This window comes from Nannobrachium achirus, assembly GCF_963921795.1.
Source record: "Nannobrachium achirus genome assembly, chromosome: 24".
Taxonomy (NCBI): Eukaryota; Metazoa; Chordata; class Actinopteri; order Myctophiformes; family Myctophidae; genus Nannobrachium; species Nannobrachium achirus.
The window spans coordinates 39,243,090-39,269,422 of record NC_137831.1 but is presented as its reverse complement, the minus strand read 5'-3'; the positions used below and the strand labels follow the sequence as shown (position 1 = coordinate 39,269,422).

The 26,333-nt window shown below is 44.0% G+C and overlaps 1 protein-coding gene across 1 annotated transcript in view; it reads right to left on the bottom strand.

Moving 5' to 3' along the window:
* Positions 1-21,696, bottom strand: part of LOC308280057 (E3 ubiquitin-protein ligase HECW2-like) — an 84,461-nt gene extending 62,765 nt beyond the window's left edge. The window contains exons 1-4 of the mRNA XM_080720315.1: positions 21,419-21,696; positions 9,715-9,822; positions 7,639-7,733; positions 6,883-6,958 (exon numbers count right to left, since the gene is read on the bottom strand). Of these exons, the coding sequence (XP_080576441.1) occupies positions 6,883-6,958; positions 7,639-7,733; positions 9,715-9,822; positions 21,419-21,686 (547 nt within the window). The 5' untranslated portion in view covers positions 21,687-21,696. The remainder of the gene's footprint in view (positions 1-6,882; positions 6,959-7,638; positions 7,734-9,714; positions 9,823-21,418) is intronic.
* Positions 21,697-26,333: the final 4,637 nt, after the last annotated feature.

Genomic DNA, 26,333 nt, shown 5'->3' with positions numbered 1-26,333 from the left:
ACTCGCTTGTTTTCAATAAAAAATAGACTATTTTGACCGCGGTAAGGACCCTGATGCCTCGGTATACCGCGGTACGGCGGTACGGCGGTTACCGCCCCCAACCCTAGCCATCAATGGTTTGGTGGGACCAAGCCCTCGCAACATCCTTGGGTGGTCCAGTTTATGGCAGCGGTCTTGAGGGGCAATGGCTCCTCTAGACCCCTCTTTCCGTCTTGGGACTTGGAGGTGGTGTTGAAGGGCCTGAGTCAGGCTCCTTTTGAACCACTAGAGAGCGTTTCTTTGAAAATGCTCTCCCTCAAGACGGTTCTCCTCCTGGCTCTGACTACAGCCAAGAGGGTGAGTGACCTCCATTCTCTCTCAGTGTCAGAGGATTGCATGAGGTTTACTAGTGGTCTTCGCAGTGTCCAGCTGAAGCCCCACCTACAGTTCTTACCTAAGGATGGGGTGGTCCAGGATGTTCCGGTGGAACTCCTGGCCTTCCATTCCTCCTCCCTTTACTTCAGAGGAGGATAAGCGGCTACATCTTCTGTGCCCTGTCAGGGCTTTGAAGATTTACTGTGACAGGACAAAAGAGTGTAGGCGGTCAACCTGTCTCTTTGTTCCGTATGGTAAGTCCACCAAGAAGGCAGCGGTTTCAGTGTCAACGCTTTCAGGGTGGATTGGTTCCGGTTCTGCTTATCGGTTCCGGTTCCAAACGGTTCCTATTTCGGTTCCAAAATGGTTTGTTTTTTACACAAAAACATATATTTTTTTTAATTTACAGTTTTAATGAATCATTTAAAACATAACATTTTAATAACATTTTAATGTTTAATTTACAGTTTTAATGAATTATGCAAATTAAATCATATTTCTTGTCTTCAGCGATATATTCTGAAAAGATTAAGAAGTCGACCACCGTCTGGAAGTATTATTGCATTACGAAATCGACCACCGTCTGGAAGTCTTATTGCGGCTAGCACAACATATCTTATTCTGAAGAGATCGGCCAACGGAAGTGTTAGATTTGCCAGCTTAGATTTGACAAAAGAACACAGCTCGGCGAGCGAGCGACAGAGAGCTAAGCCCGCAGTCACACCATAACCCAGAGAGACACACCGGGGTCCGCAAGCACTGTTGCCGTACAATCTTTCAGATGAATAAATGTTTTGTCTCCATCTCACGTCTCTCTGTGGCTGGGCTGCTAATGTTGCTAGCATCGTTGCCAGTCAGTGTTGTTGTTTTAGTGGCAACGCAGTTGTCCCCCGATTGTGTGTGCGCTTGTGTATCTGTGTGTGTTTGGAGGAATACAAGGTGTCACGTAACTCACGTTAGTTTAGCCTCGGGAACCGGGGACAGGTCCTGACAGATAGTCAAATACGTCTTTGAAGGTAATGTAGTGAAGCCTTTTTTGAACGGATAGCACGTCTTTTTTTTTTACTGGTGCGTCTAGGAACCGATAAGCAGTACCGAAAGTAAATATTCTTTTTGGGTACCCAGGAACAGTCATGTCCTTATCGGTTCTGTCCCGGTACCGAACTTCGGTACCCATCCCTAATTACCACACAGCTTGCTAAACCCAAGTCATACTACTCAAACGCCGAGTTAAAGAAGCCCAGGATCTATGCCATGATCTTTTGGCATTTTCATATACCTGCCATAGTGGACATGCAAATTAGGTGTCCAGACACACCCAATCATAAATCATAAATGTTTCTAAATGTCAAAGAAATAGACACCAAGTCTGCATTATGTAGATCAGCTGGTTCAAAGGTTATAACCAAAACTGTTTTGTTTTCAGGTGGCCCTATGTTGGGTTTGGCCACGAAGGACGATGGCTCGGCAGTGATGGGCAAGCTACTTGGAAAATGTAGTTACCTAAGCTACAAGTTACACTCGATTAAATATAGCTAAAGTTACAGCGAAGCTAACCCCAAAGGTACTTACTGTAAGCTATAAACTTTTTTTCTTCTTTTTTTTAGGTATTAATTAATCAATTAATCAATCATCAAGTCATCTGGGGATAAACCTGTCCCCTCACACTATTGCACTATTGCAATTGACTGGTCTATTTATTTATGTAGTTTTCCCAACCGTGATGTGCAAGCTATCTGGAAAATGTAGTATGCTACATTAGTACTCTGATTAAATATAGCTAACCTATTATACAAGCTATCCCCAGAGAAATGTAGCAAATCTCTGTTACGCTACTTAGAAATGTAGCTAGCTACTGCCCATCACTGGGTACCATAGCCTAATCATTAATGATAATGAATTGTATTTATATAGCACCTTTCAAAACAAAGTCACCGCAAAATTAAGGCAAGATTAAAACATCATTATTGATACTTTTACTTAAAGGGGAAGACCACCCATTTTCAATATTGAACTATGTCATTAACATACCTTAGAGGAGTTGTGTGGAAATAGAAAAAAAGTTCCCCCTCTTCTGTGTTGCCTAGAACTGGAGGATTGATTTTGGGGTTTGTATTGTTATCAACGTGTGATGTCATCAAGTTGTACTTTACAATACAAACCCCAAAATCAATCCTCCAGTTCTAGGCAACACAGAAGGGGGGTAACTTTTTTTCTATTTCCACACAACTCCTCAAAGGTATATATATAATCTTTATTCAGGAAACACACAGGGGGTCCATATCAAAAACAACCACAACAACAACAACAGTACGGTATACAAAAAAACATAAAATACATAAAAACCCATAACAGGCAAATGCTGTCAGTGTACTACAAAAAGGCTTCTGCGCCAATGGCGCCACAGACTAGAGCTATATCTAAAGGAGCTTTTGGTAGGGTCTGTTAGCTTCATTATAATATCATTCCCAGAATCATTTAGCCGACACATGAATCTGTACATCAGGTTTCTTAGTAGGGCTTTAAACGTAGGTAACCCCAGACTTACAAATAATTGGCTGGCGCTGTGCCATCTAGGCACACGCATTAACAGCCGCAGAGCATCATTGTAGGCCACATTTAGTCTTTGTAAGGATTTAACCTTGTACCTGCCCCACAGGTGAGCAGTGTATAAGGGTGTGCAGTACGCTCTAAACAGTGAAGCTTTAACATCAGAGGAGCACATGTGGAATCTTTTCTTAAGCATGTTTGCTTGTGCATAGAGTTTACTACATTGACGATGGATATCTCTGTCATCTGATAAATCATCTGATATGTAGTGTCCGAGATATTTAGTCTCATTACATATATCCAGAGCTTTGTTACTCAGAAAGAACCGAGGGAAAATTGACCTCCGATCATCTTTAGAGCGCACTATCATGATGTTACTTTTCTCTGCATTGTACTTTATATCAAATTGGTCGCCATACTGAGAGCATATTGAGAGTAGCTCTTGTAACCCAGCACTGCATGGGGAAAGCGCCACCATGTCATCCGCATACATAAGATGGTTAATGACAGTATCTCCTACTACACAGCCAGTTTTACAATTATTAAGACAGCTGGACAAGTCGTCCATGTAAACATTGTACAGATAAGGAGAAAGAATTCCTCCCTGTCTGACCCCATTACTTACTTTAAAACTAGCAGATACAGAGCTACCCCATTTAATTTGAATAAGCTGGTTTGCATACCAAAAAGCTAGGATGCGGACAATGTATTTGGGGACCCCCCTTTGGGACAATTTCAGAAAGAGTTTGCTATGATTTATTTTATCAAACGCTTTTGAAGAATCTATGAAACATAAAAACATTGTTGTGTTTAAACCTTGATACTTGAATAGTAGTTCTTTCAGAGCAAATATGCACATGTCAGTTCCATGTTTTCTTTTGAACCCAAACTGATTGTCATTAGTAGAGATATACGTTGCTATTCTACTCAGTATGATTGTCTCCAGGACTTTAGATAGCACACTGGCCAGAGCAATTGGTCTGTAGTTATCTTTACTGTTGATTTTTCCAGTCTTGTCTTTTATGACAGGCACCAGCTGTACCGCTATCATAGATTCTGGTAAACTGCCATGCTTAAAGAAACCATAAAAACACAAAGCAAGAAGAGGGATTACCTTCCGACTGGCATGTTTTAAATGCTCAGCCGTAATACAATCAACACCACAGGCCTTATTGTTCTCTAGTTTTACAATGGCTTGCTGAATTTCGTCTGGATATATCACTAAGTTCTCAATGGGGTCAACATTATCTGGTATAAATGTATCGTTGTTAATACTGTTAAACAGCTCATAGTAATGCTGTCTCCATAATTCAGCAATGCTGTCTGAACCACATACTCCATTGATATTAGATGGCAAGGGAGCTTTACAGTTATTCAGTGATTTCACTTCCTTCCAAAAGTCACAGTAGCTGCGATTACAAAGTTTACCAGCAAGGGAGTCGGCCCTCATAGTGGCCTCATTCCTGCTAATAAACCGTACAGCATGCTTGAACCTCGCATTTGTGCGCTTTTTATTTTCAAATAAAGGCCCATATCTTATTCTACCTGTCGCAGCCCATTCTTTAAATGCTTGCCTAGCTGCTGAGTGAAGTTCAGCCACATGTGAATTCCACCCTGGCTTACTATGATAGGTACGTACTACGCCTATTATTATTGTCTTTGTATAAGGTCTTACCAGAGTCAAAAAGACATTTAATTATGAGATCATACAAGAAGCACAATTCTTTGCAGTGCAATTCATTTTTGCAATTTACATCACAACATAGTAATGCATCCTTTGGTAGTTCAACAGTTTCTAGCAGAATGTCAGTGTTAATGGTGTATATTAATGACATATTAATGACATATTTCGATATTGAAAATGGGTGGTCTTCCCCTTTAAGTAAAGAAATTGAGTACTTTTGCCTCCACTGCACACCAAACTAAAAACAAACAAACAATTGAAAATAGCCAATCTACAATTAAGCTCACACATCGCATGGCTTGACTCCACTCACTCCAGTACTTTGTGCACCCACCGCGATGTAAAATAAACGTGGCAGCCCATGCAGGAGGGATTGTTTTTTCGCTATGGAAGAAATTATATGTAGCTAGTTCCTTCAATGAGATACTGCATCGATGCACTCATCTTCTGACCATTCTGAGAGTTCTTGGGTTGAGTATAAAGCCCTTTGCACACAGGACAGTTGCGTTTTTTTTCGTTTGCTGCATGAATAAAACGCATTGGATTTGGTGTGCAAGAATGTGCGGAATCGGCGCTGCGGATCCCAAAAGGAGTCATAAAAGGAGTGATGAGTTTTTCACCGCATGCGACAAGACGCACGAATCGAACTGGGTTCGATCGAGAAAAAAACGCATGGCCGCAGCCACTCGTCGCACGGCTAATTCGGATCCGGTGTGCATGAGGTCGTAGAGCAGGGGTGCCCAAAAGGTAGATCGTGATCTACCAGTAGATCACCAAGGGTGTACAGGTAGATCACATGACATGCCCTTAAAAATATATAATTATAATATAAAGAGGTGACTTGATTGATTGACATCAAGAAGGGCCTGTCCTTCATGGCTTCTAGGCATCCCCTCCAATGCAATGCAATGCTTTGTTCAAGAGTCAGTAGCATTACAAAGAACCAGAAATATGTTATGCCATTGCCACTATTCCAAAGCCCGTTCAGGTAATTCTTTTGGGGTGGGTAGATCATGTTGAGTTGGTCATTCTAAAAGTAGCTCTCAAGTCAAAAAAGTGTGGGCACCCCTGTCGTAGAGAATCATTGTTTTCTTTTAAAAAAATGAAATTGTCCGTTTTATCCGTGCGGATAAACGCGCCTGTGTGCAAAGGGCTTTAATGTCCCCAATGTTGCTGAGAAAACGCTCTCTTTCTTCATTGTTCAGCTTGTCCTTCTACGGTATGGTGAGTTAAAGTTTCACTCTCTCCATTCCGTTCTCTGTTCACGGTGTAGTCGGCAAATAACTAGCTAATGTTTACATTTACCGTCATCCAAATTCCACACATTCCAATGAGCGTAATTTTGACTGTGACCCAAACAATGGCCGCGCTAGTAAATGGGGGCGTGGCGAGCCCTTGCTGACGTGGCCACTGGCACACACTATAGCAAAACTCCGGTTTATGTATGCGGTTTTGCTCTCTCTAAAGGGATTTAAAGGATTAAAATGTTATGTGTTCAAGTGCTGTTCCTATCCGATCCATGGAATACCGCGTGCGACTTTTGTCGGAGGTGCTCTGAACGGCAACGTTTCAAACGGAGTGCAATGGAGACGTCTAATCAAGTAGGATAAACTTTAATTTGTCGTTTCTTGAAGTTTGATGGAGAAGCAGGTTAATTTAAGCTACAGTGTTGATGGAGGAAGAGTGTCTTATGCCTGCCTCTGTATGCCTGCAGCGCAGATCCACGCGGTGCAGCGAGCGCACGCACACACGCACCGCACGCAATCACACGCGCACGCGCACACACACACACACACACACACACACACACACACACACACACACACACACACACACACACACACACACACACACACACACACACACACACACACACACACACACACACACACACACACACACACACACAGAGGAGCCACGTGTTTCACTGCGCCTCGTTGTTTTGCCTCTGTTCTGTGTCTGAACGTGATCGAACGGGTGAAGCGATGACTTTATACTTTTATGCGAAAAAGTGCGGGGATTGTGAAATCAAGCGATGCCCGCATATTTCGCACATTTTCCTCGGAAACATGCGATTATTGCTGAGAATATGCGGGGATTGTGAAATCATGCGACCCCCCGCATAATCAGCGGCATTTATTGATTATTGCGGGAAATTCTGTGATCGCATAATCGCGTTTTTCTGGAGGGTCTAGATAACGGATGGATAAGGGCCCCTACAAACACACACAATGTAACGTGCACATGCACGCGCACACACACACACGCGGACACACACACACACACACACTCACCTGATACGGTGAAGCTGACCAGTTTACGACAGTGCTCGTCTCCTGATTGGTCGTCTGGCTGGCCCTCGCCGCGCACCTGCCCAGGAAACAACCAATCGGGGATGGGCTGTTAAGTGTTTGATGTCACTCACCAGGGACGTGCAGAGAATGTTAGAGAGGCAGGGGCTGAAACTTCTAAAAGGGCCTTTTAGTGAAAATATCGAAAAGCTCACAATGTGAGCTTGGAGGTCGGCTATTATCGATGCTATTTTCGATGCTTGATTTCCACACAGAGTGGACAATTCCTTCAACATAAGATGCTGCATTGAAGTTCAGGAGAGTTTGGACTTCTCAATTCTCTTGAATGCTGCCTTCAGGTATGGCATGGAAAGAGGGCATTTTAATTTCTTTCACCATAGTGAAAACTGCATCCATGGTCTGGAGAGGGTACTTTTCTACCTGACATAAAAGGGCAGGGGCTCAAGCCCCCTTTGATGTCTATGTGTGCACGTGCCTGTCACTCACCATGCCAGAAACAAATACAACTATGATGATGACAGAGGATATGTGACAACACTCACATACTGTATCTGATAACGTACCAAGATTAACTCATAAACACATCGAATTACCATAGAAACAACAAGCTTAGATAATGTACTTTTACTAGACTATTTAGAGACAGAGAGAGAGAAGAAAGAAGAGGAAAAGTGAATGGAAGACTGAAAAACAGAACACTTACACACGCGCGCAGCCGCGCGTGCACACGGTACACACCTGTACTCCGGGGTTCTTGACAGTGATACAGGGCGTGGTTGCTCTCAACGCTCCACTGACTCCATGGTAATATTTAAAACAGACCTTTGTCTCCGCTGTGAAAAGCACACACAATAGGGCATTCACCAAATATTCGAAACATTCGAATATCAAAGTCACTATTCGACATTGTTCACCGAAGTTGAATATTCGCTTATTTTTATTTTTGTATTGTTTCTCTTTAAAAAAATATATAGTTTATAAAGCTTGGCTAGATAGGAAGTCATACGAATGAGTTATTGTCAATGCTCCTGGTGGATGAATTTTGTAATGCTCTATACCAGGGGTTCTCAAAACTTTTTAGGCAGTGACCCCCAAAATAAACATATTTGAAGACTGACAAGCACTTGGAACTGTAGATATTTAATGTGACTCAGTTCGAATACTTTCAAGCCCCCTTTGATGTCTATGTGTGCATAGACTCAGTTCCACAGATAAATATTGTGAAACTAGCAACGCGAGGCGTTGTGAGCATGTAGATCGGCTATTTTCACTATGTTCGCCTCTTGTACTTAATATTTGACAGTTTGACCAGTCCTATCGAATATTTGACTATTCGAATACTTTGAGGTTGAATAATTCAAATACTAAAAATCACTATTCGTGAATGCCCTAATACACAAACACCTGCAGTAAACAACTTATTCCTTGGACCATTACACCTTATTTCATTATAACCAAATCCTCCTAGATAAATATTCAGGCTACCTTTAGACAGATTTAGACAAAGACAGTATCTCTTTACGCTTCAGCCTGAATGGCTGAGAATAATGTTACAACTTTACAAATTTGCCCTTTTTGAGCGGCGCTCCTGGTAGGAGCTAAGCACCAACACGTGGCTTAGTCTGTTTGCCCAGCGCGGCACCGAGTGCCTGCGAGCTTGTAGATCTGCTATTTTTGAAAAGTCGTGAAAATGTGTGAAAATCTTTGAAAATATGTATTTTTTAAGCGAACGTTTGTAACTCAAATCTTGCTTCTGGGGGGGGTCCCTGGAACTAAATATTTTGAGATGGGGGTCCGTGGCCAAATACATATCATTTTGGGGGTCCTTCCCATGAAAAGGTTTGAGAACCACTGACATAGAAACATAGGTTTTCAAAAAACCTTAGAAGGATTCAAAAGACACTTATGGAATCGGGTCAAAATTTGGTCAAAATTCCAATGTTCACAATTCTTCAAAAATAGCAGATCTACAAGCTCGCAGCACGGCACCATGTATATCTGCTATTTTTCAATAGTTAAAGCATAAAATAATAATACACAATACAGTGTACCCGTTCTGAATGGCTTACGCCTCTATCAGAGTCCAGGGTGAAGAGCTATTCACTTCACCGCGGTGTAGTTTTCTAGCTATCACCTAAAAATACATAACAAAGTCTAGGTGATAGCTAGGAAACTACAACGCGGTGAAGTGAATAGCTCTTCACCCTGGACTCTGTTAGAGCCTTTAGCTACTCATCATCCAGTCCAGAGATGCACTCACCAGTGTTGATTTCGTCGACTAAAACTATGACGAAAAATGTGTGTCGACTGCGTTTTTTTTCACTGACAAAAACTAAATAAAAACTAAATAAAAACTAAGCTGTGATGACTAAAACTAAGACTAAATATATTGACAATTTCGTCAACAAAATAAAAACTAGACTAAAACGTTAGGGAGGGACTAGTGGAGGAGAAAGTCATATTATGTTTGGTTGCTCTCAGGTGTTGCTTGCTGAAAATAGCAGATCTACAAGCTCACGACGAGTTGCAGCGCGACGCGTTGTGAGCTTGTAGATCGGCTATTTTCAGCATGCAACAAAGTGTCAAATCCGTCATTACGATGCCATCAAGGCCTGCCAAAATACATTTTAGTTGACTAAATCAACTGTAGATTTAGTCAACTAAAATCTCATGATATTTAGTCGACTAAAATTAGACTAAAACTAAAACTTTTCGCGTGACTAAATTATGACTAAAACTAAATGACATTTTATTCAAAAGACTATGACTAAAACGAAATCAAAATTTGCTGTCAAAAACAACACTGGCACTCACGCTCCATCAGGTACGGCCCGGGCTCCAGCCGCCAGACGATCTGACCCCGCTGGGTGCCGTTCACACCGCGGTTCTTGGAGTCCCACACGTTGCCCACCGAGGTCTCATCTGGGGACATAATGCACACACGCACACACACACCAAGGTTATAATAGTTTGGGATTTTTCCATTCATTTTTTATTTTTTATTAGTTTTGAGGTTTTGTTTTCAATTACCGTTTAGTTTTAATTCGTTTTTAACAGTTTTACTGCCAGATGTTATTATTTATTTATTGGGTCTTGTGCCAGCAAAATCAGCTTACCTTTGCGAGGTTATAGACAAAGATCTTTTTTTTCCCTTCTTTTTCTCATTACATAGTGCACTTAGGTCATACTAGCAGTAGAGGGCAGCCTCAGGGGCGCTGGAACTCCCAAATCCCAAGGGGAGCTGAACCTGGAGGAGTTCATGCGTGCGGCCTTTGGCCGCACGCCGAAAAATTCACGTTTTTTTATCCGGTTTTGGGTTCTTTTTATTACGGTTTCGGGTGCTTATTCCCCGCACAACGGTGTAACAAGGAGCTATATAGTTACTAGTTGTTTTAGCACACAGTGCAACAGACAACACGCATGCACACACACAGTCACTCACGCACACTCTACAAAATCGGGTATTTTTTTTGTAACGGTAACGGTTTTCTACTGTTTTTTATTCCCCATATACAACGGTGTTAGTTTGCAACAATGAGCCTATAGACAGTTTCTAGTTCTCAAATAAATAGACTTTGGTGTGCCATCAAAGCGGGATTTAAATTTGACTTCCCTTCTGACCGGAAGTGGCAAGGTGACCATGTGATTAGGTCACCATGTGATAATCAAATACATTTTTTCAACATATTTTATTCCCCAAAGTCAAATATATTATTGTTTTAATATAGCTCTGTGTGTGTGTGTATATATAGGCTTATTTAAAAAAAAAAATAAGCCTCCCCACCACCAGGGGAGCTGCAGCTCCCTCAGCACCCCACTTCCAGAGCCCCTGGGCAGCCTCATGCAAGAATTAATGTGAAATGGCCGCGGTCGGCTCCCATCCGTCCAGGCCACTAAATCGCTACAGAGCAATAGACCCAGAGAAAATAACAAGGAAGCGTTTTGTTACTCCATTGATGCTAACGTCCAGTGGGTTTTTGAGAGCACTTTTACGGGAGATGTGTTAACGGTACACACCCGCGCGACCCCTCATCAGTTTACAGACATCAAAACAAGGTACAAAAGAACGAGCCAAAGAACGTACAATTGGCATCGCGCCGCCGTGAAAAATGGGGCGAATGGGAACGTCCAAAGCGGTAAAAAAGTGGGGTTGCTAGTTTCGTTTCGTTTGTATTTTTTTGAAAATGCTTAGTTTTAGTTTAGTTTTTATTAGATTTAGTGTTAGTTTTTGTCTTTTACGTAATATGGGGTATTTGTCAGGGGTGAGATTAAAAAAGCTCCAGAAAGACAGACAACTTCTCTCTTTGACCTCACCAACTGGTGGGTTTTATTTTTTATTTCCACAAAAGACAAAAGACGAGAACCAAGGAGATTTTCTCTATAATTTTAGTTTATTTTAGTTAGTTTTGTAAACACACAATACTGTTTCAGTTAGTTTTCTTTTTTTTTTTTTAAAGCTTAGTTTTTTTTATTTATTTCAGTTAACTAAAATGTTTTTCCATTCTAGTTTTTTAGTTAGTTTCCGTCGCAAGTTACTATGAAAACCGCCAGCTGTCTGTCTGTCTGTCCATCACGTCACGTCACGTCATGTCACGTCATGTCACGTCATGTCACGTCACACTTTTGGCCCTACTCTTATCTCCGGCACCGTTGTTCCTATCCATGCCAAACTTTGCACACACTCCTTGGCTGCCAAACCACAACCTCCGCCCCTGATTTCTCATATGTCCCTCTTCTAGCGCCACCATGAGGTTGCTTATCTCCCAATTAGGGAGTCTTACTGATTATTTACATCTGTCTGTTAATGTGGCCTCCTTGTTTGTTCATGGTTATGCTTTGTAAAACATCCCTTAAACATCTATAAATCATTAGATGATGTTATCAAGAGCCCTAATGTAAAGTGAAGACTATTCATTATTTACAACTGTCTGTTAATGTGGCCTCCATGTTTGTTCATGTTTAGCAGTTTGGCAAGTTTGGCATGGATAGGGGAAACGGTGCCGGAGATAAGAGTAGGGCCAAAAGTGTGACGTGACGTGACGTGACGTGACGTGACGTGACGTGACATGACATGTCATGACGGACAGACTGGCGGAGGGACTGACAGACAGCCGGTTGAGGTTTTCATAGTAACTTTATTCATGTTTATTACTCATCTACAAACTGCTTATAAATGTTTATAAATGATTTATAACAGGTCATTATTGTAAAGGGCTACCAAACATTTTAACAACATAAATCTGTGTGGAGGTCCCTGGTACCACATATTTTCAGGTGGGGTTCACGACTGTGGACAAATATGTTAATCTGGGGTCCTTGATATGAAAGGATTTGGGAACCACTGGTTTAAAAAATATTAGAAAGTAAGGCAGCCCGATAAGCAACTACATTATTTTACACAAATATCTTATTATAAGCAGACATGGCAACACAGGTTAATTCAGAGCCCAGAGCGCCAACTACTGACACTTTAATGCAAGAACACAGGAAACCAAATGATGTTTTTCAGGCCAGCTTTTTCAGCCTTCGTCTCTTTCAGGATATGAACAGGAAGCCGGGGAGGGGCCAGGAATATGGTGAATAGAGCGTTTAAGTGGTACCGGATATGCAGCTCGGCAAAAAAAAGGTGAATTGATCCCAGTGCATGACAGATCATGAGTGTTTTTTAGGGGCACGGTGGCGCAGTGGTTAGCGCTTCGCCTCACAGCTAGAAGGTCCTGGGTTCGATTCCTGCTGTGGGAGCTGGGGGCGTGTTTCTCCCTCCGCGTCATCAGCGCCCACACCCTAGGTGGGGTCGGCGATAGGGCCTTTCTGTGTGGAGTTTGCATGTTCTCCCCGTGTCTCCTAGGGTTGATACCCTCACAAAAACATGCAGTAATCCTGGTCTCAATAATGCCTCCCCCTGGCCAGCCGGGGCGCTTGATGGAGGGTAAAGGAACTGGTTGGAATAACGTGTTCCTTCCACGCGCTACGTCCATCCCGGGGAAATCCCCCCTGTCAGGTGAAAAGAAACAACTTGGACTACTCATGCATTGAAGGAAGCATGAGGTCAGTCCGTTGTCTCCCCTGGCGCGGCAGAGGGAGAGCAGAGCCCAGGATTACATAGGCAATTGGCACTGGGTGAAAAAGGGGTTGCAAAATCGTGAGATAAAAATTATTAGAAAAAAAAATAAAAAAATGAGTGTTTTTTATCATGATAAACGATAATATCGCTTATCGTCCCATCCCTAGTCATTAGATCAATGTTCTTGTCCATCAACTTGGATTTCTGTCTCCCTCTCCTTCACACATGCACGCATGCTCACACGCACACCAGGGACGTGCTGGCCATTGGGAAAAGGGGGACAACTCCCGAATGGCCGGTTCATTCCCGGCCGGTCCAGGCCGGCCATTAGAAAGAAAAAAAAATGAAATGTCGGCCTTCGTTCCATTTTGGGGGCTGGGCGGCCAACAAAGTAAATCGTCGTCACTGTCGGGCGGAAACCTTGTATCTCCAAGTTTCAAATTTGTACATTTTTTCGCAAAGAAAAAAGCCCTGCTTCATCATACAAGGCTGTCGCACAAAAGTAGTGAAAACAGCTACAAGCACACAACGCCTTGCACCGCGAGGCGTTGTGTGCTTGTAGATCGGCTGTTTTCACTAGTTTAAATCCTTTTTAAAATGGTTTTGGACACAATGATGAAATATAACTCATGTAATTTGGCCTACTGGCTTGTCACTTTTCATGATCTGAAATGGCAAATCTTTAGTAGCAGCAGCGCTATAGAGAGATCTCTCTCTATAGCGTGCAATGAGGGCCTCTCCAACTCTTTTTCCCAGGCTGAATCAGGGGCCCAGCAATGGCCAGCATGTCCCTGACGCACGCACACGCGCATGCGCACGCACGCACGCACACACACACACACACACACACACACACACACACACACACACACACACACACACACACACACACACACACACACACACACACACACACACACACACACACACACACACACACACACACACACACACACACACACACACACACACACACACACACACACACGTAGGTCAGACTGTATGGTGAGTTCATGGAGGCCGTCGGGCTCCAGGGGTATGTGGCTCACAGCCAGGCTGGAAGCAGATGCTGGTCCCTGGGGGAGAAGAAATGGACTTCCCCTGCCTGGGTCAATACACCCAGTGATCTAAACGCTACAAGACAGAGGGGGGGGTGGAAGGATGGAGAATTGCCTTTCACTGCACACCAGCGACGTGCAGAGAATTTTAGAGAGGCAGGGGCTGAAATATCTAAAAGGGCCTTTTGGTGAAAATATAGAAAATAGCAGACCTCCAAGCTTGCGCTGCGACGCGTTGTGAGCTTGGAGGTCGGCTATTTTCACTACTTGATACCACACTAAACTAAGCATAAAAAAGGCAATGTGGCGTAAAGCATGGATTTCTACACAGAGAGGGCAGTTCTTTCAACATAAGATGCTGCATTCAAGTTCAGGGGAGTTTGGACAAGGCAATTCTCTTGAATGCTGCCTTTCTGGTATGGCATGGAAAGCGGGTCATTTGCATTTCTTTCACCATAGTAAAAACTGCATTCATGGTCTGGAGAGGGCACTTTTTACAGACAGGTAAAAGGGCAGGGGCTCAAGCCCCCTTTGATGTCTATGTGTGCACATGACTGCTGCACACATGAGTACAATTCTCAGTCTACAAACGGAACCTTAATGATTCAGTAACTCAAATGGAACCAAATCAGGGGTCATCGATATGTCCATACACGGACAAAAGTCACACGCTATGTTCACTTACTTATACTTAAAGCTATACTGTGTAAGTTGCTCAACTAGTGGTCAGTAGCTCTATAGCAAACCTCGGTCGCGTCCGCGTCTTTTGGCCGTTTTTCGCTGCGGACAACCCTGCGTCTGCCTCCACCTCGCCGAGATCTATCTTTAGAGGGGTCCCTGGTTCCTGTGCGTTCAGGCATTCCGGAGAAACAGACTCCTTCAACCATGCTTCACCGTTCACCCGAGTATAGAGACACACGGGAGACTACAAATATGGCCGCCCTAGCGACCCCACTTCAAGATGCGCTGTGATTGGCCGGCAGTGTATAACCCTCGCTGTGATTGGCCGGTAGTGTATGATGACGTCATTTTGCCGCGAAATTCTCCCCCCCTCACGGCTCATAGAAAACATATAAAGAGAAGGCTTTTGAAGCTGAAAATAACGGAGTGGGTGTTCTAAAACTTTAGCGATTTAACAGTTAGGACAATTAAGATTTGTTTTATAAAAAAAGTTACATGGTATAACTTTAAGTATTATAAAATGTGCTTATTTTGATCATAAGACGCAATTCTCCAGGTTTTCTTCAAAATATGTATGACACTGATTTACTATGACACATTAGGAGTCCACTAGTTCGTGATTCTCCACTAGTAAATTATTCTCAAATGTTTTATCTTATATTACATTTGTAAACTGCAGCCAGCGGTTTTTATTTGTCACCACACGACCAAATGCAGCACTCCAATTGGCTAGGACTGATCACGTGGCACACGTGCCGACGTCCTCACGTCACATTAACATAATCTTCATGTATGTACATCCCATTACAGCAACGTAACGTTACTCTTTTTAATTCGCGGAGTTCTTCACCGGAAGTGCGTCCGGCCGTCAAATATGTCCGACCGGAAACGTGCTGCGGCACAATAATAGTTCCGCCACAATAGTCCCCCCCCCCCCCCCAAAAAACATTTTTTTTTCCATTTTTTTTTTTTACTTTTTTTTTTCAACAAACTTTTTTTTCCAAAAAAAACAATTTTTTTTTTTCAAAAAACTTTTTTTTTTCAAAAAACTTTTTTTTTAGCCATATGAGCTTTTCACGTTAACAACGAGGCGAGGGGGCGTAGATGTGAGCGGCGCGTAGCGCCGCAAACCTCTAGTTTGTGTACAAATGGAACCAAATATTTAAACGCTCTCAGAGATACAGACCTGCTATAGTAATTCAGGGCCAGTTCATGCGTTTCTGGTAATATTTTTGTCCACTCATTTTGTCTGTCCATGGCAAGAATGTCATTTTGACAGAAATGTCCACCACAAGCCAGCATGACGGTGACCCCTCAACCAAATGTACGGGTCCATTTGGTTCCATTTCTACACTTAACTCTAAGGATTTGACCATGTACCTACAGCAAGAGTCTTCAACAGGGGGTCCGGGACTGCTAGGGGGTCCTCAGAGTTACTACAGGGGGTCCTCCAAATCTTTTTTCTCCTTTTTTATATTAACCACGTGAACCTAGTGTAATTATTCTGAGAAAAAAAAATAGATCTTCAAAGTACAAGCTCACAACTGCGAGGCGTTGTGAGCTTGTAGATTGGCTATTTTCGGCAAAGAGCTTTGGTGTAGAGGGGAAAAAGAGATTAAGTACAAACTAGTGAAAGGTCAAGTTTGTCAAGTATTGTGGTTAAATATCTGAAAACACAAATTGACATGAATCCAAAATACACTGATGATTGTGCTGTCAAACAATGAAACTATAAGGAATCTATGAACAGGTTGTGGGGGTCCCTGCTTTGTCTCTCTCTCAAGGGGTCCCTGGCTTGAAAACGTTGAAGACCCCTGGCCTATACAGTAAAATCCTCAATGTCCATTTTTAAACTCGGAGGTAAACTAGTGTAGTGCAGCCTTGCCAGAGAATCAATGAATGTTAAAATAAAACAACGGCCCGCAAAAATTAGTATAGGACCTCATTGGACCTAACTGCTACCACCTCAGTGATTCTCAACTGCTTTGTGTGTGCGCATGTGTAACATGAGATGACACTCAACTGCTAATGCTGCTATTGCTGACTCTGCATGACACGCACGCACGCACGCACACGCACACGCACACACACACACACACACACACACACACACACACACACACACACACAGTCTGTCTGTCTCTCTCTCTCCATTAGCTAGTTAATGTAGCATGAGAGAGGCTGAAGTAGTGCTCATACAAGGCATAACCTCTATAGAGCAATCCCATCACGATCATAGAGTCATTTAGTCTATTAACTCATTCTGAGCCCAGGACATTAACGGATTAGGGGGTCCAGAGTGCCCCCTCCCGGCCCCATTAACGGCCGCTGTCTTATTTTGAAGGCCAGAAGTCTAGACCGGAAGTACTTCCGGTCTGACGTCATCGGATCGTGCGCCGGAACCGATGCGTGTCCACGTGGAGTTGTGTAATGGCCGACCGGGAGCTTTTATAACTGTGTAAAATAAGCGAGCATCTGCCTCCATCCTAGCTTCTAAAGTGTAGTTTTGAGATAATGGACATTAAAGATGAGATCGGCCGTCCACCTCAATGTTATGGGATGACTATTGTGTGCTCGTGGAGCCGTGATGATGACAAATCAGCGCGGATTTCGTCTCCGGAGCGTCGGCCATTGTACTAGGTATTTTTACTCGCCGTTACAGTAATATGTTACTTTTCCCGCGACATCGCGTGGATGGCACTATAGATACTCTATTACTTTTCCCGCGACATCGCGGGGTTGGCTTTTAATGAGTTAATATTACACTACCAGACAGACAGACAGACAGACAGACAGACAGACAGACAGACAGACAGACAGACAGACAGACAGACAGACAGACAGGTATGATGTGACTTGATCAATACAATAAAGACATATCATCTTGATTTCAATCTAAAGCCATACAAACAACACAAAATTGGCCGGAATTGATACAATAGAGGGTATGCGCGTGACATCATCACCGTACCAGGAAGTTATGCGGGAACGCCTATTGAGTGGCAAAAAAATACTTTTTGGCCTTGAAAGCCCATACATCCAAAAAGTAAAGTCCTGTCTGATTGCTTTAAACAATGTTAAACAATGTTAAACTCACTTTGCCACTCGATTTGCCACTCGATTTGCCATTCACTTTATGCATGCGCATACCCTCTATTGATACAATTTGCAATGTTGTCTTTTTTATTTTTCTATTTTTCATACCACGATTTTGCAAACCACCCAGAGCCAATTGTCTAATGCAATCCTGGGTGCTACACTCCCTCTGCCAACCTGGGGAGAGCAACGGACTGACCTCATGCTTCCTTCTATGCATGAGGAGTCCGAGCCGCTTCTTTTTACCTGACAGGGGGGAGTTTCCCCGTCTGGACGTAACGTGTGGAAGGAACATGTTATTCCAACCAGTTCCTTTCCCCTCCATCAGGTCCCCCCGGCTGGCCAGGGGGAGGCAGTATAGAGACCAGGATTACTGCACGTTTTTGTGGGGGTACATTTTTACCCTTGGTGACACGGAGAGAATGTTGTCTTAAATTTAGGCCTAGAATTATTGAATGCTTTAACCAGTGAAAAATAGCAGATATACAAGCTCACAGCACGGCACCGAGTGCCGCGCTGCGAGCTTGTAGATCTGCTATTTTTGAAAAAGTCGTGAAAATGTGTGCAAATCTTTGAATATATGTATTTTCAAAGCGAACGTTTGTAACTCAAATTTTGCTTCTGGGTGGTCCCTGGAACTAAATATTTTGAGATGGGGGTCCGTGGCCAAATACATATCATTTTGGGGGTCCTTCACATGAAAAGGTTTGAGATCCACTGACATAGTAGTCTCTCAAGAAGAGACTAACTGAGCTCCATTTAAGTGAAAAGGACCTTTTCTTTGACGATGGCTAGCCAGATTGCTGACATAGAAACATAGGTTTTCCAAAAAAAACCTTAGAAGGATTCAAAAGACACTTATAGAATCGGGTCAAAATTCAAATTTTCACGATTTTTCAAAAATAGCAGATCTACAAGCTCGCAGCGCGGCACTCGGTGCCGCGCTGTGAGCTTGTATATCTGCTATTTTTCAATAGTTAAAGCATATAATAATGATACACAATAATGTGTACCCGTTCTGAATGGGTTAACTCTTGTGTCCAATCCGGCGTGCCGTGTACTGCAAGAAACTTTATTGATATTGGTGTCCTATTCCAGTGGTCCTCAACCTTTTCAGGCCATGAACCCCCCGGGGAACCTCCCACCCTGACAAGCAATTGGAAAGTTAGGAGTTGAGGCATTACATTTTGCTTGACTCGGTTCCACAGATAAATATTGGGAAAATAGCAGATCTACAAGCTCACACCGCTTTGTATCTTTAAGTGTCCAATATTTAAACTGTAAAGCGTAATTTTTCACAATTAGGGGCGTTTTGGTCTTGCAATCAATAATGTCGTCAATCAATATAAATCAATAAGGAATTCAAGTGTTTAATGCTTGCGTGGGGGAGGTTTGGGATGGGTTGGGGTCAAGGAAGAGCCAACTGGCTCAGGTCACATAATAATAGGATGACAGCTTTCTTTTGGCATTTTGCTGTCATAATGGATTCTTGAGATGGCATCAAAATTGGACGTATCAATATTTTTGTGTTGATCATTTACCAGTAAGACTCCCTTGTCAGGTCACATGTATACACAAAGACGGCTGTAACTGGCATTGGTTCCTAGTTGTGTGGACAATGTATAGTTTTGGTTGGCTCAGAGAATGTGGGGTGCACCGATTTTCGTGATTTTAGGGCAAAATCTGTAGGAGCAGTGTCCAAAAATGTTTTTGAAAAAAGCGGCCTGATGGGGGCGCTATATGGGACAGATCCATGTTGATGACATGAGTGTAGACATACTGTGTAGCGATTTGCGTGATTTTAGGGCCAAATCTGTAGGAGTAGTGTCCAGAAAAGTGTTATAAGAAATCGGCCTCAAGGTGGCGCTAAAGGTGACAGATCCATGTTGAAGAGATGAGTGTAGACATACTGTGTACCGATTTGCATGATTTTAGGGCAAAAACTGTAGGAGCAGTGTCCAAAAATGTGTTTTGCAAGAATGGGCCTCATGGTGGCGCTAGAAGAGGGGCATGTGAGAATTGATGGGGTAGTTTGGCAGGCAAGGAGTGTGTGAAAAATTGTGTGTGAAAAATTGGCAAAAATTGGCAAGTTTTGTATAACATGGTTCTATTGTGAAAATAGCCGATCTACATGCTCACAACGCCTCGCAACGCGAGGCGTTGTGAGCATGTTGATCGGATATTTTCACAATTTCTGCCTCTAATATTTGACAGTGTGTGTGTGAAAAATTGGCATGGATCGGGGCAACAGTTGCGGAGATATGAGCAGGGCAAAAGTGTGACGTGTGACGGACTGACTGACCTGACGGTCGCAATAATTGAGATAAACAGGCTCAGTAGTCCAGGCTGCTTAACTAACACTACAATCAATTAATGTTTTTTCTTTTAAAGATACAGTGCCATGATTTATTCCCCCCCTAAAAAACATGATTATCAGGTATTATGATTATACAAGGAGGAGGACAGAAAATAGTTAAAATTAGGTTTTTACGTGGCCACACCAGTTCATTAAGTATGCCTGGTTGTCATGGTGGGTGGTGACCCAGCTGAAGTTAGCCACACCCACAGTGTTGGGTGAATGGTAAAAGGGGAGGGGATGATCATATGATGTCATTTAATCACTTTTTTGGGATCGGCACGTTTGACCCACAAGGTGTCAGCCTTCGGGAAGAAATACAAAATACAAAGGGAATGCATAATTGCTCATAACCACACCAGGGGGTCTAATGAAGTACTGTCAACCTCATAGACACATGAAAACCAGAACAATAAAACTATGAACTATGAACAAATGAATACACCCTGTTAGGCGAACGGTTCTATGCAGGGACATAAACGCAGAACAGGAATGGGATACAAGACATATCACATTCCCAGATGCATATGGCAGGCAGCAGATATTTTAACCACTTCATCCCTAGCGTTCCTATGTAAAAATAGTAGCGCATGGTTAAGTGTAATACTGTCCTACCTAGTTCACCCAAACAATTACCGGCAGAGACTCCAGTCAGGAGCCAGTAAGAGACTCAAATGACCTGCATTTGATTCTCCTACCGGAGACTCTGCAGTCCTCAAAGTATTGGCTTCTTACACCGCTCCAAAAAGTCCTTTGAAAGTAAAAAGTAAGACAACTACTGTTGTACAGGGTTCCCACACATTTTTTACCAATTAATTTCCAAAACTCTTCCAGAATATTTAACCCAATTTAGTGTATGTCAGTGGTTCTCAACCTTTTCAGGCTGTGACCCCCGAAATAATGAAAAACGTTTTAACTGGGGACCCGGCTCCCTGACGAGCACTGAGAGTTGAGGAATTTTGTATAACACGGTTCTATTGTGAAAATAGACGGTCTATTTTCACAATTTCTGCCTCTAATATTTGACAATTTGGCACATGTTTATTTTTATTTTTTTTGTCATTTCAGAGGTATTACCAAAATCAATAACCAAAGACAATGCATAGCTATTTTTTCCAGGACTTCCAGGACCCTTGATCAATTCCAAAACCTTTCCAGTACTGGAAAAATATTTCTCTAATTTCAAAATATTTCCAGGAATTTCATGACCGTGTGAACCCTGGTTGTAGAAATCAACCTGGGGAGGGGGGGGGCGGAGCTTACCGATGTGGTACAGGCCGATCCAATCGGTGGCGTCCACCTCCTCCTTGATGTCCCAGGAGATGACCAGGTGGGAGTGGCCCAGGGTCAGCTGGTACGTGGACGCCGTCAGCGACGAGCGGCTCTCCGAGGTCACCAGGTCTGCGTCGCTGTTGGCCCGCTGGAGCCCCGGCGGGACCCCTCCGGACCCCTCCGAGTGGGCGCCGGACGCGGGCGCAGAGGAGGAGCCCCCCCGGGACCCCCCGCCGGCGCCGCCGCGCGGCACCGACATGCTGCGCAGGTTCTCGGGACCCAGCGTGTACGGCCGCGAGTGAGGCGTCCTCCGCCGCACCGCCGCCGCCAGGTTCTCCCGGGGCCTGCAGTGACGAGGCAAACGGGACAATATTTCTATTCTAGGGTGGTGATGGTTATGCTTCAGAACGGGTACACATTATTGCGTATCATTATTTCATGCTTTAACTATTGAAAAATAGCAGACGTACAAGCTCACAGCGCGGCACCGAGTGCCGCGGTGCGAGTGTTGTGAGCTTGTAGATCGGCTATTTCCACTACTTTTTGAAAGTGTTTGTAACTATATTAACATTTCTCAAGATGGAAACGAATATGACGATTATGCAAAATAATTGCGATTACCTCAAATTATTGCGATTAGACGATTATGTAATAATTGTGACAGCCCTAAGACCACTGCTTGTGTAACCCCTGGGTTACACAAGCCCTGGGTTACACAAGCCCCTGGGTTTATGTAACCCCTGGGTTACACAAGCAAACACAATATAGTGTGTAATGACGAATAACTCTTCCGCACCTGCCGCCGCTGCTGGGCTCCGCCGGAGTCGAGGAGGAGGAGGAGGCGACCGTGGCGGCGGTCGCCATGGTGACCGTCGCCGGGGAGGAGGACGGGGAAGCGGGAGATGACGAGGAGGAGGGGGAGGGAGCAGAGGAGGAGGACGGGGAGGGGGAGGAGGGCTGCTGGGGGAGGAGGTGATGGGGATGGGGGTGGTGGTGAGGATGAGGATGGCGGTGGTGGCGATGGTGGTGAGGGTGATGAGGGTGAGGGGAGGAGGGGGGCTGGGGGCGGGGGCGGGGGGGGAGGACGGCCGTGGCAAGGGAGGGACGAATGGTGGAGGCCGGGTGGAGGAGGAGGTGGAGGAGAGAGAGGGGACCCGGAACAACGGGTCGGTTCCAAACCTCGGGTTTTCGGCCTCACGGTTTTCGGTTCGGTTTTGGCACAGTAAAAAACAAAAGAAAAGCAATAAAAAAATTCCAAAATGTTCAGTTTATTTTAAAGATGGGGTTCCATGATTTGTTTCCCCCCCCCTACGACATGATAATCGGGTATTATGATTATACTAGGAGGGAAAAATTTCTCAAAAAAAATAAGTGTACTGAGAGAGTTCAAATTATGTTTTTATGTGGCCCACACCCCCCCAAAAAAAGAAAGAAATTCGGTTCATTCGGTATGGGCCGTTCGGTTCGGTACACCAGTTCGGTTCAGTATTGTTGCACCCCTACTGGAAACGTGGAGTCGTGGGGGAGAAGGCCAGAGAAAGCAGAAAACAGGGCCTATTCGTGAGGCCGCCTCAAAGCATTGATGAACGGTAATGGGAGTGCTTGGGACTGGGACTCGGGTTTTACCAAAGACCTACTTGGGTTAACCCAAGATAAATAAAACAAAATGTTAGACTCGGAGTCTTTGCCTCATGACCCTTGCCAGAGCGTCTCACTTCACTTTTTGGCGGTCCTGTCCTGACCAACCGGTTGAAAAGCACTGGGGAGGGTGGCGGGGTTGAAAAGGAGGATGGACAGGTGGCCTGGGGACCAGATGGACGAAGGACAATGGCCGACAGCTTGCTTGCTGAATGCAGGGTCCCTTTGATTGACAGTGTCTGCAAGCGGTTCAAGAAAAAACCGAGCTCAGTTCACTCTTATCCGTCGGCCGGGGCGCCGCAGGGCAAGGCACTTCATTCGCGAAAAAGGCGCGAGGAGGGCCGTCCGAAGCATCGTTTAGTTCAGTTTCCTCGCTGCACTATTTCCTCCCACGCCGCAGTCTCCTCGAGCGAGGCGTTCCACCCGTTTCCATTAATCCCCGGGGTTGCCGTTCGACGTCAAAGAAACGTCCGCGCAAAAGCCCGAACAAAGGTTTCTGTTCCGTCTCTCCTGGCGCTTTCTCTCTCTCTTCCTCTGCCTCTTCCCTCTGGAGAGTGAAAACGTCCCGTTTGCACGCAAGGCGAGAGTCACTCGGAGAACCCGGCAGGTCATTTACCTCGAGTGAGCGATCTTCACAGGGATCGTTAACGCCGCCCCCAAGTCCTCCCGTCCTCCCGCGTAGAACGGACGGTCTGGCATCCGGCGGGCCGTTCCTCGTCGGTACGGCACCTACCTACCTACCTGCCGCTTTGTTGAAAAAGATGGCAGGAATGATGGAAAGATGGGAGTGATGGGAGGAGGAGAAGGAGGGGTGTCCTGGAGTCGCTCCGCGGTTCTGTCTGGCAAGTGATGGGTAGGGTGTTCCACAGTCCACTGTGACGGGTAGGGTGGTTCCACAGTCCACTGGCCACACAGGAGGATGGCACACACCTGCAAAAGAGTAGAAGAAGGGATGGCAACAAAGTTATGGAGAGAACAAACCAGTAAGACTCCCTAATCGGGAGATAAGCGACCGTCAGGTCGCATACACAAACTTACTTAATATTTGACAGTCTGGCCAGAATATTCGAATACTTTGAAGTCGAATAATTCGAATACTAAAAATCACTATTTGTGAATGCCCTAGTATCGGCAAATACTGATTCCAGTTGATCGGTGACCAAAGCGCATATAGTTTCTTATATGCGTAGAAAAAGATAACGGTAAATAATGCATTCCATCCTTGACCTGCTGTACACATGTGAGCCACACTATCAGCACCCTGTGTCTCTGTTGCAGGCTTGAGTCTGGTTTATTTTAGGAGAGAAAGGTAATGACAACAGCCTCGCTGAAAATGGGTCACTTATAAATATGTATGAAGCGTGCTTCTAGCTTCAGATGTTCCAGAACTCGCTGTCAAGACATCTGAAAAAATGAAAAGAACTTTTTTTTAACCCATTTAGGCCTAGAATTATTGAATGCTTTAACCAGTGAAAAATAGCAGATATACAAGCTCACAGCGCGGCACCGAGTGCCGCGCTGCGAGCTTGTAGATCTGCTATTTTTGAAAAAGTCGTCAAAATGTGTTCAAATCTTTGAATATATGTGTTTTCAAAGCGAATGTTTGTAACTCAAATTTTCCTTCTGGGGGGTCCCTGGAACTAAATATTTTGAGATGCGGGTCCGTGGCCAAATAAATATCATTTTGGGGGTCCTTCACATGAAAAGGTTTGAGAACCACTGACATAGTAGTCTCTCAAGAACAGACTAACTGAGCTCCGGTTAACTGAAAAGGACCTTTTCTTTGACGATGGCTGGCCAGATTGCTGACATAGAAACATCGTTTTTTCAAAAAAATCTTAGAAGGATTCAAAAGACACTTATAGAATCGGGTCAAAATTCAAATTTTCACGATTTTTCAAAAATAGCAGATCTACAAGCTCACAGCGCGGCACTCGGTGCCGCGCTGCGAGCTTGTATATCTGCTATTTTTTCAATAGTTAAAGCATAAAATAATAATACACAATACCGTGTACCCGTTCTGAAAGGGTTAAATAATGTAAAGATTGTGTCGCTGATTCCCATTACCCTGGGCCTGTGAGACATTGTGCAAACCGATGATGGCGACGGGAAGGTTGGCTAAAGACTTGCGCAGGGGGCTTGTGTTGGCATAGCAACACTTCCATGCACCCCCCCACCCCCTAGCCGAACACAACCCACAGGGAGTTGCATGTCAAGCCTGGTGATGAATGCAGTTCAGCTCAAAGACGGTATATTTTTAGTGAAAGAGCATTACGCAAAGTCTGCTACAGAAAGTACAGCACGCATTTGGCTGGATTAGGTTTGGTTCTATAAGCCAGGGGTTTTCAAAGTGGGTGACGGGGCACCCTGGGGTGCCGCGACGGCAGTCCAGGGGTGCCGCGAGATCATTTGATAATATTTGGAATTTATTTCGACACTTGAAGAAATATTTAGTATCATTTTAAACTTGAAGTACAAAGTTATTTTCAGTCAGTTCTACCCAAAATGGCTATTATCTCAACGTTTTCCTCGCAACATAATCTAAAATATCGTCACTGTCAGACAGAAACCTCTGTCGCACAAAACTAGTGAAAACAGCTGATCTACAAGCACACAACGCCTCGCGATGCGAGGCGTTGTGTGCTTGTAGATCTGCTGTTTTCACTAGTTTAGTACATTTTATAGATGATAAATACAAACAGATAGGTTTTGGACATACAAGGTTTCCACCCGACAACGACGATATTCTATAAATGTAAGGTGCTGGGAGTGAAAATTATAATGTAGGGGTGCCTCGGATTAAAAAAGTGTTTATTGTGTGCCCTGAGACAAAAAGTTTGGGAACCCCTGCTATAAGCGACCCTATAAGATTCTATTACTAATTTGTGAGTTGCTTAATCCTTGTGTGACACGTATGCTGTAATCGTTCCTAGCACTACAAGCGCTTTGGCTGCAAGCCGTCAATATGTGCGTTTCCATAAAGCCTTTTAATGCGCATTAAAGGCTTTTGCGCATAAATCTTTTTATGGACACACTTCAAAATTCGAATAAACTTTCATTATTCGCAAAAACATTTATGCGCTTGGAGGAGGTGGATTTTGAGGCTTTATCGAAAAAACTAAATGCGCATTAGTGAATGGAAACGGGTCAGACAATAAATGCGAATAAATGATGACCTTCTGGTCCATCGTCCTCCAAGTTAACACTTGCCCCTGCCGCTTAACGTCTATTGTATTAGCGTTAGCCCACAAAACAAACTGTCTGAACT